Source organism: Mesocricetus auratus, unplaced genomic scaffold (genome assembly GCF_017639785.1).
Source record: "Mesocricetus auratus isolate SY011 unplaced genomic scaffold, BCM_Maur_2.0 Super-Scaffold_100027, whole genome shotgun sequence".
Classification (NCBI taxonomy): domain Eukaryota; kingdom Metazoa; phylum Chordata; class Mammalia; order Rodentia; family Cricetidae; genus Mesocricetus; species Mesocricetus auratus.
In genome coordinates, this window is record NW_024429208.1 from 9,426,635 (window position 1) to 9,441,051 (window position 14,417).

The following is a 14,417-nucleotide window of genomic DNA, read 5'->3' on the forward strand; positions in this document are numbered from 1 at the left end:
CACCCTGGTCTGTGATGTCTGGTGTGACAGTGGCATCAAGAGTGTCCAGGGGAGCCCTTGTTCAAGTCCCAGGACTACCCCAGCCAAGGTATTCCCCAGGGCCCATCTACCTGGACTACACTGTCACTGATAGGATGTCATTGGGAATATAAGATGCCACAAAGTCCCCTGGCTGAGCATTTGAAACTGGATACAGGCAGAGGATCTGCAGGGTAGGACCAGCTGCCTCCATTAGAACAATGAGAAGTCAATGCTGGGCCAGTGCTTGGGCTGGAACCGAGGGAGAAGTCTCTATCATGACCCAACACCCTACTGTGGCACCAGGGGACCCCACTTTAGGCATCTCTGATGTTCTGTAGCCACAGGAAGTATCTGTGCTAGGCCTGGCAAAGCTCATTGTCCCTGGTCCTCTGGCAACGTCAAGTTTTAGGTTAAGGACTATTGAGGTGTCTGACCCAAACCTCCAGGCTAATGAAAGCCTTCAGCAAATAGCTCTACAGAAAGTCCTGGGAATTCATTACAGCTAGAGTGACAGCTTTTTCTTATCTTCCTCAAAACCCTGTAAAGCATTCCATTTCATTAGCTGTAAACCCCAAAGCCAGACAGTAAATACATGCCCGGCATAGTTGCCCTGCTGAATAACACAGCCTGGCTTCCCACTCTCCTCTTGCAGGATACATCTCTAGCTCCCAGTCTCCCCCAGCCACCACCCGTCACTTCCCCACCCCTGGCTGGAGGCAGTACCACAGAGGATTCTAGAACAGAAGAAACGGAAGAAGAAACCACGGTAGATTCTATAGGAGGTAAAACTTTTCTAGATGTACTCTGTGTGTGTGTGAATGTATATGTAGGGTGTGTGTGTGTGCGTGCATGAGTGTGTGTGAGTGTATGTATGTGTGTGTGTGAATGTGTATGTGTGTATATGTGCGTGAGTGTGTGTGTGTTGCATGTATTGTGTGTATGTGTGTGTGAGTTTGTGTGTGTGTATGTTGCATGTATATGTGTATGAGTTTGTGTGTGTGTGTGTTGCATGAGACCTACATCAGGACCAGTACTGTCCCCATCTGCATCCATTTGCCTTCTAAGAAGGTCCTGTTCAGGCAGGCTCCTGGCTGGTCCCCAGAATTCTGAATGAGGCAGTTGTGACATGTCCTTCATCGTCCCATCAGGCTCTTTCTCTGTATCGTCCTTGTCTGTCGTGTGTAGGAATCTTTTCAGATGAACCATCTCCTGGTTCAGGGCCATCAGGGTTGCTAGGGGAGTTTGGACTGGTCCAAGTGCTGAGTGACGTAAGGGAGAATACATCCTTAGTCCAGGCTGTGCCATAGGTCAGCAGACAGGGTTGGATGTCTCTCATTGAAACCACTGTCTTGTAGACATGCATGAGGCTCCTGGTCTGCAGGAGACAGGGCAGGGAATGCCTGAGACATGTCAAATATGAATTGTGTGTCTTGGGATGTTCTCTGTGGTGCTGGGTTATAAACATGGTAACATAACAGTGTAAATACCTCCTTCCAGCTCAATGGGATTGAAACACGATGGGGCCTATGAATGGTCTCTGGGAGTCCCTAGGGCTTCCACAGGCTCTGGGGAGAACAGGCTATGTATGGTTCCTCCTGATGAAGACAGGACTCAAGTACTCATAGCTGTGACATACAGGGTCTAGATTTCCACTGGTCACCAGCTATGGGTGCCTTCATTTGTTAACCCACAAGTCAAGCAAGGCTGGAAAGTAGCCACTTCCTGGTTCATGAGTGGAGACTTGCATCCCACCTGGCCTGTGTGAGCCCATGGGCCTTGAGGTGAGCTCTCCCTTGACTCCCATCTGTCTGTGTTCTGGGATCCCAGGGAAGACAAGAAAAGAAGACCCCAACTCTGCCAGGTTCCCCTGGACAGCCCCATCCCCAACCCATTGCTCTGCCTCTGTCACCACAGACAATAGTTGTCCTTTCCCAGAACTTCACATGTGGGGTTTTTCTAAAGATGCTGTTTTAAGAAAAGGTAAGTATCATCTGGGTTTGCTTGGCACTGTGTCCCTTTTATAAATGGCATTCACATTGTAGCCAGTCAGTGTGGACAGGCCATAATGTATTTGCCCATTTACCTAGTGATGGCTGTATACACTATGCCCAGCTTGAAGATCTAGTGATGCATGTATGCATTATGCCCAGCTTGAGGACCTAGAGACAGGTGTACACACTATGCCCAGCTTGAGGACCTTGCGACAGGTGTACACACTATGCCCAGCTTGAGGACCTAGAGTTGGGTGTATGCACTATGCCCAGCTTGAGGACCTAGTGACAGGCATATGCATTATGCCCAGCTTGAGGACCTAGCGACAGGTGTACACACTATGCCCAGCTTGAGGACCTAGCGACAGGTGTACACATTATGCCCAGCTTGAGGACCTGGAGTTGGGTGTATGCACTATGCCCAGCTTGAGGTGGTTTCAGAGAAAGTTGTTCTGGGTCTTCTGTCTCAGCCACTGCAGAACCATTTGTAAGTGGTTTGTCTGTTTGCCACCCACCCCAGTGTGTGGGAGTCTCTGTACCTCACCCCAGTGAGGTCATTAGACGTGACTGTGCTGTGGATGTGAGGTGGCCTCTTGCTCTTGTTTGTGTTACCATGGTAACCAGCATCTTTTCAGGGCCTTATGTCTCAGTATATGTCTAGTAGACCTTTATGCCGAATTTTAATGGACTGTATGGTTTCTTATTGTTGAATTTTGAGACTTCTTTATGTATTCTGGATTTAGACAAATCATTGTCTTCTTTATATGCTCTCTCTCTCTTTCTCTTTCTCTCTCTCCTCCCCTCCCTTTAAAAGCATACAACACCACCATTGCCTGATTCCCTTTCTCATACCCTACCATCTGAAGATATGAGTATATACTTATTATATTTATATAGATATATATTATAAATATAAAGATACAACATCTATATCTATAGGTATAGATCGCAATATCTCCATATACATGTGTGTGATTGTGTGTATGTATATGCGAGCATGTCAAGCTGGTCTTGAACTTGTAACCCTCCTATCTCTCCTATCTTTGCTTCTCAAGTGCTAGGATTACAGGTGTGAGCCTCAATGTCCAACCTCATTTCCTTAAAACAGCATCATTAGAAAAACCCAACTTTCTAATTGTAAGCATTTCAGCTGACTGGATGGGATGGACAGGGATAGATCCTGGCACTCGGGAGCCAAAGAATACTGAGTGTTACAGCTCAGATGGAAAGGTATTCTGACACTTGGGAGTCAAGGAATACCACAGGTCACAGTAAGCATTGCAGCTTACAGTCTTGCTTTAGGGAAAGGCTTCCCCAGAATATCAGCTCTGCTGGGACAGGAGGAGGTTTCCCTGGTGAAGTTGTTACAGCTCAGCTCCATTCCCCCCAGAGGGAGTGTAACAACTTCAGTTAGCTAGGGGAAGGTTTCCCCAGCGAAAAGTGTTACAGCCCTGCTCCACTCTGCTCCACTCAGGGTCGTCTCTGCTCCAATGAAAGAAGGTTTCACCCAAACCTCATTCAAGAGATTTATTGGGAGGGAAGAATCCAGGAGAGTGCAGAGGGCAGCCAGCAAGAACAGCCAGAAGCTGAACAGACATAGCGTTTTATATAGGGCTTCTTAGGGGTGAGTTTTCCAGGGAGGGGATTGGTCAGATTTCAGTCCCTGAGCTCAGAATGGCTAGATCTCCTGCTCAAGGATTGGTTGGTTTTCTGCACAGGTTTGGGATCAGATTTGGCTCTGGTTTCAGGGCCAAAGTGTGTTTCTTTCTCTGGTCCTTTTTAGCCTTTTGGCTCCAATTTTAGGGCCAGGGTGTATTTCTTCCACTGGCTCTGATTCCAGGACCAAAGTGTGTTTCTTTGGCACTGGTTTCAGGGTCAGGGTGCATTTCTTTGGTTCTGGTTACAGGACCAAATGCGTTTCCTTGGCTCTGCTCAGGATGTGTTTCTTTGGCCGGGCCTTTTCCTTACACTATTTTATGCTGAAATTCAAAAATCTCACTTCTAGGGTCACCTGAGGCTCTGTCCAAGGGGACCCAAAGGCCTACTTGAATTCTTTAGAAACTCTCTCCCCACCTGTTCTGTCCCTCGCTGAACTGGCTCTGGGGTGTGGGAAGGCAGCCTCCCTCCCACACCTGAGTCTGTTCTGTGCCGTAGATCTCCACGCCCATCTCTCTGTACCCTGGCCATCTGCCTCTCTGAACCATGAATCTCTGCCCATCTGTGTGAGCCGTGGCTCTCCCTGCCTGTCTTGGCTGCACACTCTGCTTCCACCTCATCCTTACCAGGTAGCTCCGTCTGCCATGCGCATTACAGCCTCGGGGTTTCCGTGTTCACCTGAATTGTGGACTTCCACAGATCCACGGAGAAGAAAAAACCAGCTGGAGCTGGAGTTTTGATGGGGAAAAGTAATGACTCTTGAGACCCATCCTTGCCTTTTGTTTGGGTCTTGTTTGATTTCTCTTAACCATGTTTGTGTAGTTTTAAATGGCCCCTGAGGCAGTACTTTTAGGTTTGCAGAACCTGAAGTTCTAGGAATGCCTCGCTGCTGCAGGGAGAGCTCATGCTGCCCTCTTGTGGTCAAACACGGCAGTTGGCTCCTGCAGTGGGGGCAGTTTGACTGTGGTGGATGGGGGCTGCTGCGTCATCCTGACCAGATACCTGGCTTACTCCTTACTAAGCAGATGATGAGCCCATGACAGGGTATGGGCAGAGACCATCCCTCAGAGACCGATATCGGACTCATAGGCTAGGAGTGGCAGTCCCTAGAACCCTGAGAATTAGTAAGAGGTAGCTCATGGGGGTGGGATGGGGGAGTCCACTACTTTGTCCAATCCTCATTTGTGGCTGCAGATCCTCAATCCCGCCAGGCACTGAGCTCAGCCAGGAATAGCTATGCCAGCATCAATTCTAACCCAAGATGGGGCCTCCGTGCCCCAGCCAAGGGGCACTAGATGCCTCTAAATAGTGCTCAAGAATTAGAGCCCTCTGTTGGCCTCTAAGAGATGTGACATGTTGACATGACGAATTTTATGCTGTCTGCTGCTAGTGAGATGTTGTTAGGATCCACCTCCAGGCGTCACCCCACAAGTGTCTTATTAATCACGAGGGCATGGCACAGCAGACAATTAGATGTGGTTCCAGTGAAGACAGACTCCTAAACCATAGCGGATACCCGGGATGAGGGATTGGCAGAGGAAGGAATGACGGCTGGTGGAGTTGGCAGACTTCTATTCCAAGCTTGGGGTCACCCAGGTTTCTGTGGCATTTTCTGTCTCTTTAAGTGTTTCTTGTTTGTACACATCTGTAAGAACCACTCTGAGCTCAAAGCTGAATTTTGGCTCCGGCGGCACTTGTATGTTGGGTACGTATGAAAGACATGAAACCAACACAGCAGGAGATCCCTGGGTTGGCATCTCCGTGGTTACTGTTCCCAGAGAAGAAGCCAGGGGAGAGCTGAGTGTGGGCCATGTATCAGGTTCACCACTCCTTTATGGATCCCTGAATATGGCCAACTTGTGAAGGACAACCTTGTCCTTGGACAACACCGAGGTATTCAGGACCGAGGTCATAACGGATGCCACAAATGTCAGCAGAGGAGATGGCATGTGTGCGTGCCTGTGTGTGTGTGTGTGCATTCACAGACTGTGTGTGCACATGTCTGTCACATACGGCTTTGTGTGTCAGAGGCACAATGTGGACAGTGGGGTCTAGGTGAACATCTGGGGTCATCTCGCAGAATTACTGTTGGTTTCCTGCTTTCCAAAGTGCATGCTGGAAGAGGAGAAAGTGGGGCGAGGGAGTTTCCATGGTGAGGTGTTAAAACAAACCCAGGAATCTTCTTGAAGGTTTCGGTTGTCGCTGGACTTGCTTTAGATGGCTGTCTGTGGTGACTTTGGTTCTTTTCTCCTGTTGCCCATGCTAGATGGCCGTTCCCACCCACCATTCCCATGGCCCCTGTCCTCGGGGCTTTGGGTGGGTGGAATGGCAAGGGGCCATTCTCATAGCCTCATCCCTGGGATCTTGATGGGCGGAGAAACAAAGCTTGGGCAGTAAAGCCGAGAGCCCGGGGCTGCTCGGAGCTTGACCTAGTCCTCTCTACCTCTTCCCAGCGGAGACCCTTCCTGGCACAGATTCAAGCCGTGCACGGGACGAGAGTGTCCAGAACCACGGAGGTGGCTTGATAAAGGTGAGGCCACCTCCCCATGCCCTTATCCCAAGTGGCTTCCACGCTTCTCACTGTGACTTTACAGAAAGCCCTCGGCCCACACTCCCTGTGCTTCTACACCCAGCCCTTATCTCTCCCCACCATGAACCCTCCCTCCATACCCCCTGGAGTCCTCTCTGAGATTCAGTCCCAGGAGAATGTAGCAGCAGTGTGAGGTGAATTTGTATGCAGGTTGTGACAGCCTATATCCTCTTTGTCCCTAGGGAGGTCTGAAGGGACAAAAGGGGGAGCCAGGTGCGCGGGGCCTACCTGGCCCAGCTGGTCCCCAGGGTCCTGCAGGCCCAGTGATACAGAGCCCCATTGCACAACCTGTCCCTGGAGCACAAGGACCCCCAGGACCTCAGGGACCACCAGGGAAGGATGGCGCTCCAGGAAGGGACGGTGAACCGGTGAGTGGTGACCTCCCCTTGTGATCTGGGCTGGAGCTGAGGTCTCTGACTGGGGCTGGTGGGAGAGTTGGCTGGGACCAGAGCAGTAACATCCTTGGACTGGGATTTCCACCAGCCTTCTGCTGTGCAGTGGAACCAGAAGGTGGTTGGAGCATGGAAGCCAGGCACACCCAAGCCAACCCTGGATCTAAGCACTATTGCACAAGTGCTGTCTGTTGTGGGTCTGAGGTCACTCAGACGTTCACCATGACCATGAATAAGTTTTAATAAAAGGAAGCTTTATTAAATAGTGGTGCCGGATACCCGTGGCAGCAGGACTGCAGCTGAGGACATGCCTGAGATGCTGCATCTAGTCATATTAGTCCAAGGCTTATAAAGTCAAACCCACAGGATTACTTGTGTTCTGTGTATGTGTGGGCAGGGTCTAATTTTAACATGTATACCTTGCAGTTGTCTTTAACATTGCGCAGACTGAGCAAGTCTGGTTACAAAAGCTGAGATAGCAGTTGGTCTTGTGACCTATCTTAACTGGAACAGCAAATTTTACAAGATCAGTCCATTAAGAATAGTTTTCAGCCCAGGCTCGGGAAACAGAGGCAGGTGGATCTCTGTGAGTTCGAGGCCAGTCTGGTCTACAGATTTAGTTCCAGGACAGCCAGGGTTGCACAAAGAAACCCTGTCTCAAAAAACAGAACAACTAAATACTCTTTAGCATCCGAGGGAGGGGGGAGTGGGTGCTAGGTTTACACGTTAGAGGCATTTGTTTGCTTTTTGGTCTCTCAAGCACAGTAGGGGTACGCTAATGTTAACCACCATACTGTCAGCGGTTTCTGTGTCCAGTCTTGTACAGTGGCGGTGGGGCTGTTGGCATTCATAGTGTCTTCTCTTCACTCTACAGGGTGACCCTGGTGAAGATGGGAGGCCGGTAAGTTGGCTCTTTCTCTGCACCAGACACCATACCGCGTTTCCATAGGATCCGCTGATCATCTGCATACAACACGGGGCGACGGTTTCCCAGAGAGGACACTGTAGCGAGGCAGCCTCACTCTACCTGCAGGTGGCTAAATGGAGGCACAGTGTGACACCAAAGCCACCAAGTGTTGTCTCCTGATCTCTAGAGGGGGGTGGGGCTGGGGTGCTGAGACCGGGGTCCTCCATGCTGCCGGAGTGGCTACAGGGAGCTCTTTGTACCTGATAGAGCCACACGGAAACTGCACACAGTCCGAGCTCAGTCATAAGTGGAGGTTTCCCTGAGCCTAGGTGTGTGTCATCAAGTTGGCTTAGACGCATGTGCATCCCGTACTCACGCAGTAGACTCAGCGCTCTGCCGAAGAGGTCTGTGGTCCCCATAGTTGATGAAGAGAGTGCGTGCTGTCTACCAGTCAGTGCCGCCCATCGCCAGTGGTGCCACTTTTAAATCCTGGCTTTTCTCTGGAGTCCCCTTGGTGTCATGGCCTCTCCTGGCTTACTAGGCCTCCATGAAGCCCTGAAGGGCTTGGCTCCCCTCTGCCCCCCTCTCTGGAAGGAGAAGCATTTGGGGCTCAAGACTCAGTGTGTGAGGAAGAGAGATGCTACCCACTACGCTTGTCTTCCAGGGTGACGCTGGGCCTCAAGGCTTTCCAGGGACCCCAGGAGACGTGGGCCCCAAGGGTGAGAAGGTAAGTGTGTGCAGACCAGGGCATAACCCGTTTCCTGTCCCAGCTCCCGACTGAAAGTGGGGACCATGTCTCCTCAGTGTGACAGGTTTGTCTTATGTCCCAGGGAGATCCTGGTGTCGGAGCACGAGGACCTCCAGGACCTCCAGGGCCACCAGGACCCTCCTTCAGACAGGACAAACTGGTAAGTTCCATCCTGGGCCTCCTCCACACCAGGTCCCAGTTCTCAGCCCTTGGAACTGGCTTCTGATAGTGTTGGCCCAAGAGCATGGGTTTCTACTGCAGGCTCGGGATGGTGGTCAGGCCATGGGGCAAAGCATAATGTCCCACCTCCCATCTCAGGCATCTTTGAGGGGCTAGGGGACAGCTGGGTGGTGCTATCTGGTGTCCAGGGTGATGACTATGTCGTGTGGTGGCTTCTTTTGTCTTCACCCCCAGACCTTCATTGACATGGAAGGATCCGGTTTCAGTGGAGATCTGGAGAGCCTCAGAGTGAGTGGCTACACCCCACACCCCCTGTCACTGGGCACATGTAGAGCGTGATGTCTGGGAAATCAGTGGGGACCCTTGGGGGTGGGATAAGACTAGCTGGGGATGCGATCATTGTCCAGCATGGCTATGTATTCTATGATGGACCTGTGTCTCTCATGTCCAGGGCCCACGAGGCTTCCCTGGCCCCCCGGGACCCCCTGGTGTCCCAGGACTGCCTGGTGAGCCAGGGCGCTTTGGGGTCAACAGCTCCTACGCTCCAGGACCAGCGGGCCTTCCTGGCGTTCCCGGGAAGGAAGGGCCTCCCGGATTTCCTGGTCCCCCGGTAAGTTCTGCTGCCTCCTCTTCCTGTCTTGACTAGGGATGGGGTAGGGGAGCATCATGTGGGTCTCTTGCTGGATCTACCTCAGGACTCCCTTCTCCATGCCTCAAGGGGGAGGCTCTTCCCATTTTGGGACGCCCTCAGGATGGGGGTGGGGGTAGGCTACCCTCTGGTTCTAGGGATGCTGGCCCACTAGTTGACTCTGAGACACACATTTAACCATTCTACGCTGAATGGACACATGAGCGTCCCCAGCACAACCCGCAGTTCAGAAAAAGAACCCAGACAGTGGCTCTACACTGTGCCTTCTGAGTCTTGCGTGCACCTTGTGGGGAGGCAGTTTACATCCTGGCTCTTAGGAAGTCTGGGTACCAGCTGTTGTCTGCTCACCGTGGGTCCTGTTCCAGCCCATCTCTTTGTTCTTCTGTCCCCCAGGGACCTCCAGGTCCTCCCGGCAAAGTGGGCCCACCAGGAGAGGCTGGCCAGAAAGGCAATGTCGTAAGTCAGCTCCTATAGGTGGATGTAACTCAGCACGCACCTGTAGCCAGCGGGTAGTGAACGCTGCATGCTTGGGGGCTATGGAGAGTGCATGCCATCGGGTGAGGCGTGGACACAGCCTGCATATTCAGCTTAGCCAAGAGTCTTAGTGCTGGGGCCAGCAGAGCTCAAGTTCAAGTCAGGGTCTCTATATGATTCTTACCACTAAAGGTGGGCTAGCGGCTTAGCAGTCGGCGCTTCATTTGGTCTGAAAGGGTTATTTCAGGTGGTTGAATTGGTAGAAGTCTTCAGAGGCAGCCCAGCCGCTGCTGGGCATGCTCTGCTGTGGTCTCGTGCTGCTGGCAGGGAAAGGCCAGTTGTGAAGGAGGCCATCTGGAGAGCTGCTCCCAGCACTTCCTGGGAATGGGATGAGGAAGGCCCCATCATTGATGCTGAGCAGCCAAAGGTCCTCAAAGGGCTCCCCTGCTCGGGAGGTATTCTGAGAGGCATTCATGGGAACGGTGGACTTAGATGCTATGGCCTTGGGCTCTCCTGGGTCCCATTCCCAGATGAGCTTCCCAGGGGTTAGCATCCCTAAGAGACAAGGGAGGGAGCAGGAACAGGCCAAGAGAACACTAGAGTCAGCATTAACAAAAGACAGTATCCTTTGAGGGTAGTGGGCTGTGATGGGGGATGTCCTTCTGTATATATGTTTCTCTTATTGGCTGATGAATAAAACACTGTTTGGCCAATGAGGAAGGAAGATAGATGGGACTAGGAGAGGAGGAGAATTCTGGGAAAGGTAGGCAGAGGGAGCCCGCCAAAGGAGTAACAGGCCCGGTCATTCTCTGGTAAGCCAAGACCACGTGAAATTACATAGATTAGTAGTTATGGGTTAATAATTAAGACAGAGCTGGCCAATAAAGAGCCTTAGCCCCTGGCCAACAGTTTTATAATTAATATGGTGTTTGTGTGCTTATTTGGGGCTGAGAAGGGCGGCAGGACCTGTCAGGAAAAGAACCTACCACAACAGGGCTGTTGGTTTGTTTTTCTCTGATTGCTACACTATGTCTGAATTTAGTGTAATCCTGTCCTTTTTTCCCCACAGGGCGAGGTGGGCATCCCAGGACCCAAGGTACGAACCAATGTTCATTTCATTTCAGAACTCCCTGTTTAATAAAAGTACCCAGGCAGGGTGTAGGGGTCATCCCAGCCAGTGAATGCATAGTCTGTCTGTGTGTGTATATTTGTGGGCAGGTGACGTGCGTGCGTGCGTGCGTGCGTGCGTGTGTGTGTGTGTGTGTGTGTGTGTGTGTGTGTGTGTACACACACGTGTGTATGAACTCAGTTCTGTTCTGCTAATGTAACGAAATCAGAGGTGTTGGGTTTAGAAATGAGCTCCCAGTAGGCAGGTACAAGGGAAGACGTCCTGGGAATTCCTGGGGTACCTCAATCAGATGACTCAGGATCAGAGTTGCCCAATTCATCATGAGCCCTAGTGGCACTCCCAACATCTCACCTATTGCTGTACAGGCAATGCCATGCTGACCCTCCTGTGTTCTGATAGGTATCCTGGCTGGTATTCAAAGAAAGAGCTGGGCTAATAGAAAAATCCAGTGGGGAGAGAGAAGAGAGCAACATGGGCATCAGAGGGTAGATAAACACCTCAGAAGGAGTTGGGCTGATGTGGGCCAAGTATGTAAATGTGCACACACACTTGTTTCTTTACCCTAGATGCATATCTGCACAAGACGCTGGTTGTCTGTACTCCTGTCCCTGTCCATACGTGTACTTATGTCTGTGTTTACACACACAGAGTCTTCGAGGATAAATAAATGAAGTATTTTTACTGAGGTTACAGAGTGGACAGCTGTACTAGGTACTCACCTGAAATTGAGTAGCTACATCCATAGCTGGAGATACCATACCTACATAGATGCCTACATCCTCATACCCAAAGAAGTCCAAAGGTAGCATCTCCTGTAGCCCCGGCTGTCTTGGAACCCTGCTAGACCCTTTATAGGAAGGTTCATGCCAAGCGAGGCTGTTTGTATTTCAGCTGGGTTCAGGGCATTTCTCATGGTGTCCCGTGTGCCTCTCAGCAGCCCAGGAGAGAATGGGTCGTCTCTGTTTTCACTTCAAGAAGTGACTGGGCTACCAGCGGGGTCCCTGGGGCATGCTGGCCCACCAGGTCCAACTTCAGGGCTTAGAGTAGGGCCCTCTGAACCAAGAGCTTCCTACCTGAGCTCCAAGTTCCTGCCTCAGTCTGCTTCCTTGATCTGGTCCCTCAGGTCCCTAGACATGTCCTAGACACACGTGCTTGCTTCTGTTCCCGAGGTTCTTCAAACTCACAAGTCATAGTAACACCCGTGTCTATGTTAGTCCAAGCACTTGGTGGCTACAGGGCCCCCTGAAGACTCACCCTGAACCTTTCTCTCCCTGTACCTTCCAGTGACCTGTCCTTCCTCCTTACCTGCTTGATCTTGCTATCTCTGTCCCCAACTGTCAGAGAGTTGGGACCCAAGGTTCCAGGCCATCGTACAGCCTGCCTGGTGAAGCTGGCGTTGTGGCCAAAGCCACGATGTCAGGCTTGTGAGCCTGTGACTATCATGTGACCCTGTTGCTTTAAGTCGGTGAATTGCCTGTATGCCTTTGTGGAATGTGATTTACCCCAGCGTTTTCAGATGTTTGGAAAAGCATCATAAGGAAGTACATGCTCATTGGGGTTTCGTGTAGCTTTGCCGAAGCCCAGAGCCAAGAACGGTGGGTGAGCTTGTCCTGTCTGTGCAGGGGAGCAAAGGAGACCTTGGGCCTGTCGGTGTACCTGGGAAGACTGGCATGGCTGGACCTCCTGGGCCAACTGGACCCCCAGGACCTCCGGGACCCCCGGGACCACCAGGCCCGGGATTTGCCGCTGGATTCGTGAGTCAATGTGGCCCCCCAGAAAGCCTGGCTATACCCTATACCCCACAGCTGCCTTCCCTCCAGGCAGCTCATAGCCTGAGCAGACCTTGCAGGGCCCAGCTCCTGTCACCATGTGGATGTAGATGGAGGTCTCTGTCTCCTGGTCCCACAGCCGCTATGCCCCAAATAAACACACAGCCACTACATTAATTATAAAACTATTGGCCAATGGCCACGGCTTCATATCGGCTAGTTCCGTCTTAATTATTAGCCCATTTCTATTAATCTATGTATTGCCACGAGCCTGCGGTTTACCCGTAATCCGGCATGTTACTCCTTGGACAGCATGGCGCATCTCCGTGCCTCCTCTCTGCCTTCCTCTCCCCAGCCTTCTCCTGGTCCAGTAGCCCCACCTGTCCTTCCTGCCTGGCTACTGGCCAGTGTTTTATTCATCAACCAATAGGAGAAACATATATAGAGAAGGACATCCCCATCAATGTGGGTTTCTCCTGCTCCCATCTTTGGGCCCCCCACTTCTGATCCCCAAGTGGCTGGATGGGTTAGCTCAATGCTGAATTGGCCTCAGTGCACTCAAAGCACAGGGTTTACGCTCAGATGTCCTAGTATCTGTCCCCTGCTATCCCCAGCTCCTCCACTATCAGTGCACTCAAAGCATAGGGTTTACGCTCAGATGTCCCAGTATCTGTCCCCTGCTATCCCCAGCTCCTCCACTATGAGCAGCTGAAAACCTGCTGTGTAATCTTTGCACACACCAGGGTTCGATCACCGCTCCCCCACATGACCCAAGCTCTGCTGTCAATCATCCACCTTCCTTTCCCCCATCTCCACTTTCCTGGCCTCAGGGAAGGCTCCGCCTTAATAAAAAATCAGAGACTAAGCAGCCCTTCTCTTTTCCCTTAGGATGATATGGAAGGCTCTGGAATACCCTTCTGGTCAACAGCCCGAAGCTCCGAAGGGCTGCAGGTATTGCCCATGAGCTGGGATCAGAGGAGGATCTCGGGTCGGTGGTATCCTTGGGAGAGCCTCATACAGGGCAAAGAGCTGGCAAGCAGGGTGGGAATGTGAGCCATAGTACCCTCCACCCCAGAAAGACCTCATCACAAGCTGTCCAGGGGGAGGGGAGCTTAGGGGGTGGGGGTGACAGGCAGATAAGCCCTTCCCTATCTGATTCCTTCCTTGACTGCAACTTGAGGGAGTAACAGATATTTGACCAGAGTAGACTGGAGTAAATGGGGTGCATAGGGGAGTCCCCCACTTTTCTCTGTTGACCTGTATGTAGTTTGGATTATGCCTGCAAAGAGCTGAAGTCCCAAAGTCCCCAAATGGCAGGCCTATCACGGCAGCTGTGTGCAGGCATGCACACTATGGCCTTGCCCAGGGTACCCACTTTTCCTGAAGGGTACTGCCCTTCCCTGAGGAGTAGCATTGTGTCCCAGCCTTGGCCCTGGAGGACACCAGGGTGACCTCTAGTCTCTGGGGCCACCGCTGGCAGATGCTACCATGACGGTAGGTTTGTTATTGTTGTTGTTATCCTTTGCAATTTTTCTTCAGTATATAGCTTTATTTTAAAGCAATTTCAAATGTAGACGGATTATAAGGACAACAGAAAGAACTCTCCTGGAAATAGCTTTTACAATGGAGGGCTCTGCTCAGAGCTTGGGTCATGCCACAGTTTTTGTTCTCACTGGAGCCATGAGGTTTGGAAAGGGCTGATCAGCATGGGACAAAGCAGATCCAGGTCACCAACACTTGCTTCCTTTATTCCGACAGGGACCTCCGGGGTTGCCAGGACTCAAGGTGAGTGAGGGAGGCCTTCCTTGGAAACCTGCCTAGCAAGATAATACATTACCAGTTCAGCATGGAAGTTTGCAAAACACAGCAGGCGGCTTCATGAAAACACAGCCACGTGGCCCTTCTTGTGCA

At 51.5% G+C, this 14,417-nt stretch overlaps 1 protein-coding gene across 4 annotated transcripts in view; it reads left to right on the forward strand.

Moving 5' to 3' along the window:
- Col18a1 (collagen type XVIII alpha 1 chain) overlaps positions 1–14,417 on the forward strand; it is a 106,436-nt gene that overhangs the window by 73,682 nt on the left and 18,337 nt on the right. For all 4 annotated transcript variants that reach the window (XM_013113903.3, XM_021227510.2, XM_013113901.2 and 1 more), the window contains 13 exons: positions 674–803; positions 6,122–6,198; positions 6,441–6,626; positions 7,525–7,551; positions 8,222–8,284; positions 8,388–8,465; positions 8,720–8,773; positions 8,937–9,095; positions 9,528–9,590; positions 10,678–10,704; positions 12,360–12,491; positions 13,395–13,457; positions 14,265–14,291. In XM_013113903.3, coding sequence (XP_012969357.1) covers positions 674–803; positions 6,122–6,198; positions 6,441–6,626; positions 7,525–7,551; positions 8,222–8,284; positions 8,388–8,465; positions 8,720–8,773; positions 8,937–9,095; positions 9,528–9,590; positions 10,678–10,704; positions 12,360–12,491; positions 13,395–13,457; positions 14,265–14,291 — 1,086 coding nt within the window. The remainder of the gene's footprint in view (positions 1–673; positions 804–6,121; positions 6,199–6,440; positions 6,627–7,524; positions 7,552–8,221; positions 8,285–8,387; positions 8,466–8,719; positions 8,774–8,936; positions 9,096–9,527; positions 9,591–10,677; positions 10,705–12,359; positions 12,492–13,394; positions 13,458–14,264; positions 14,292–14,417) is intronic.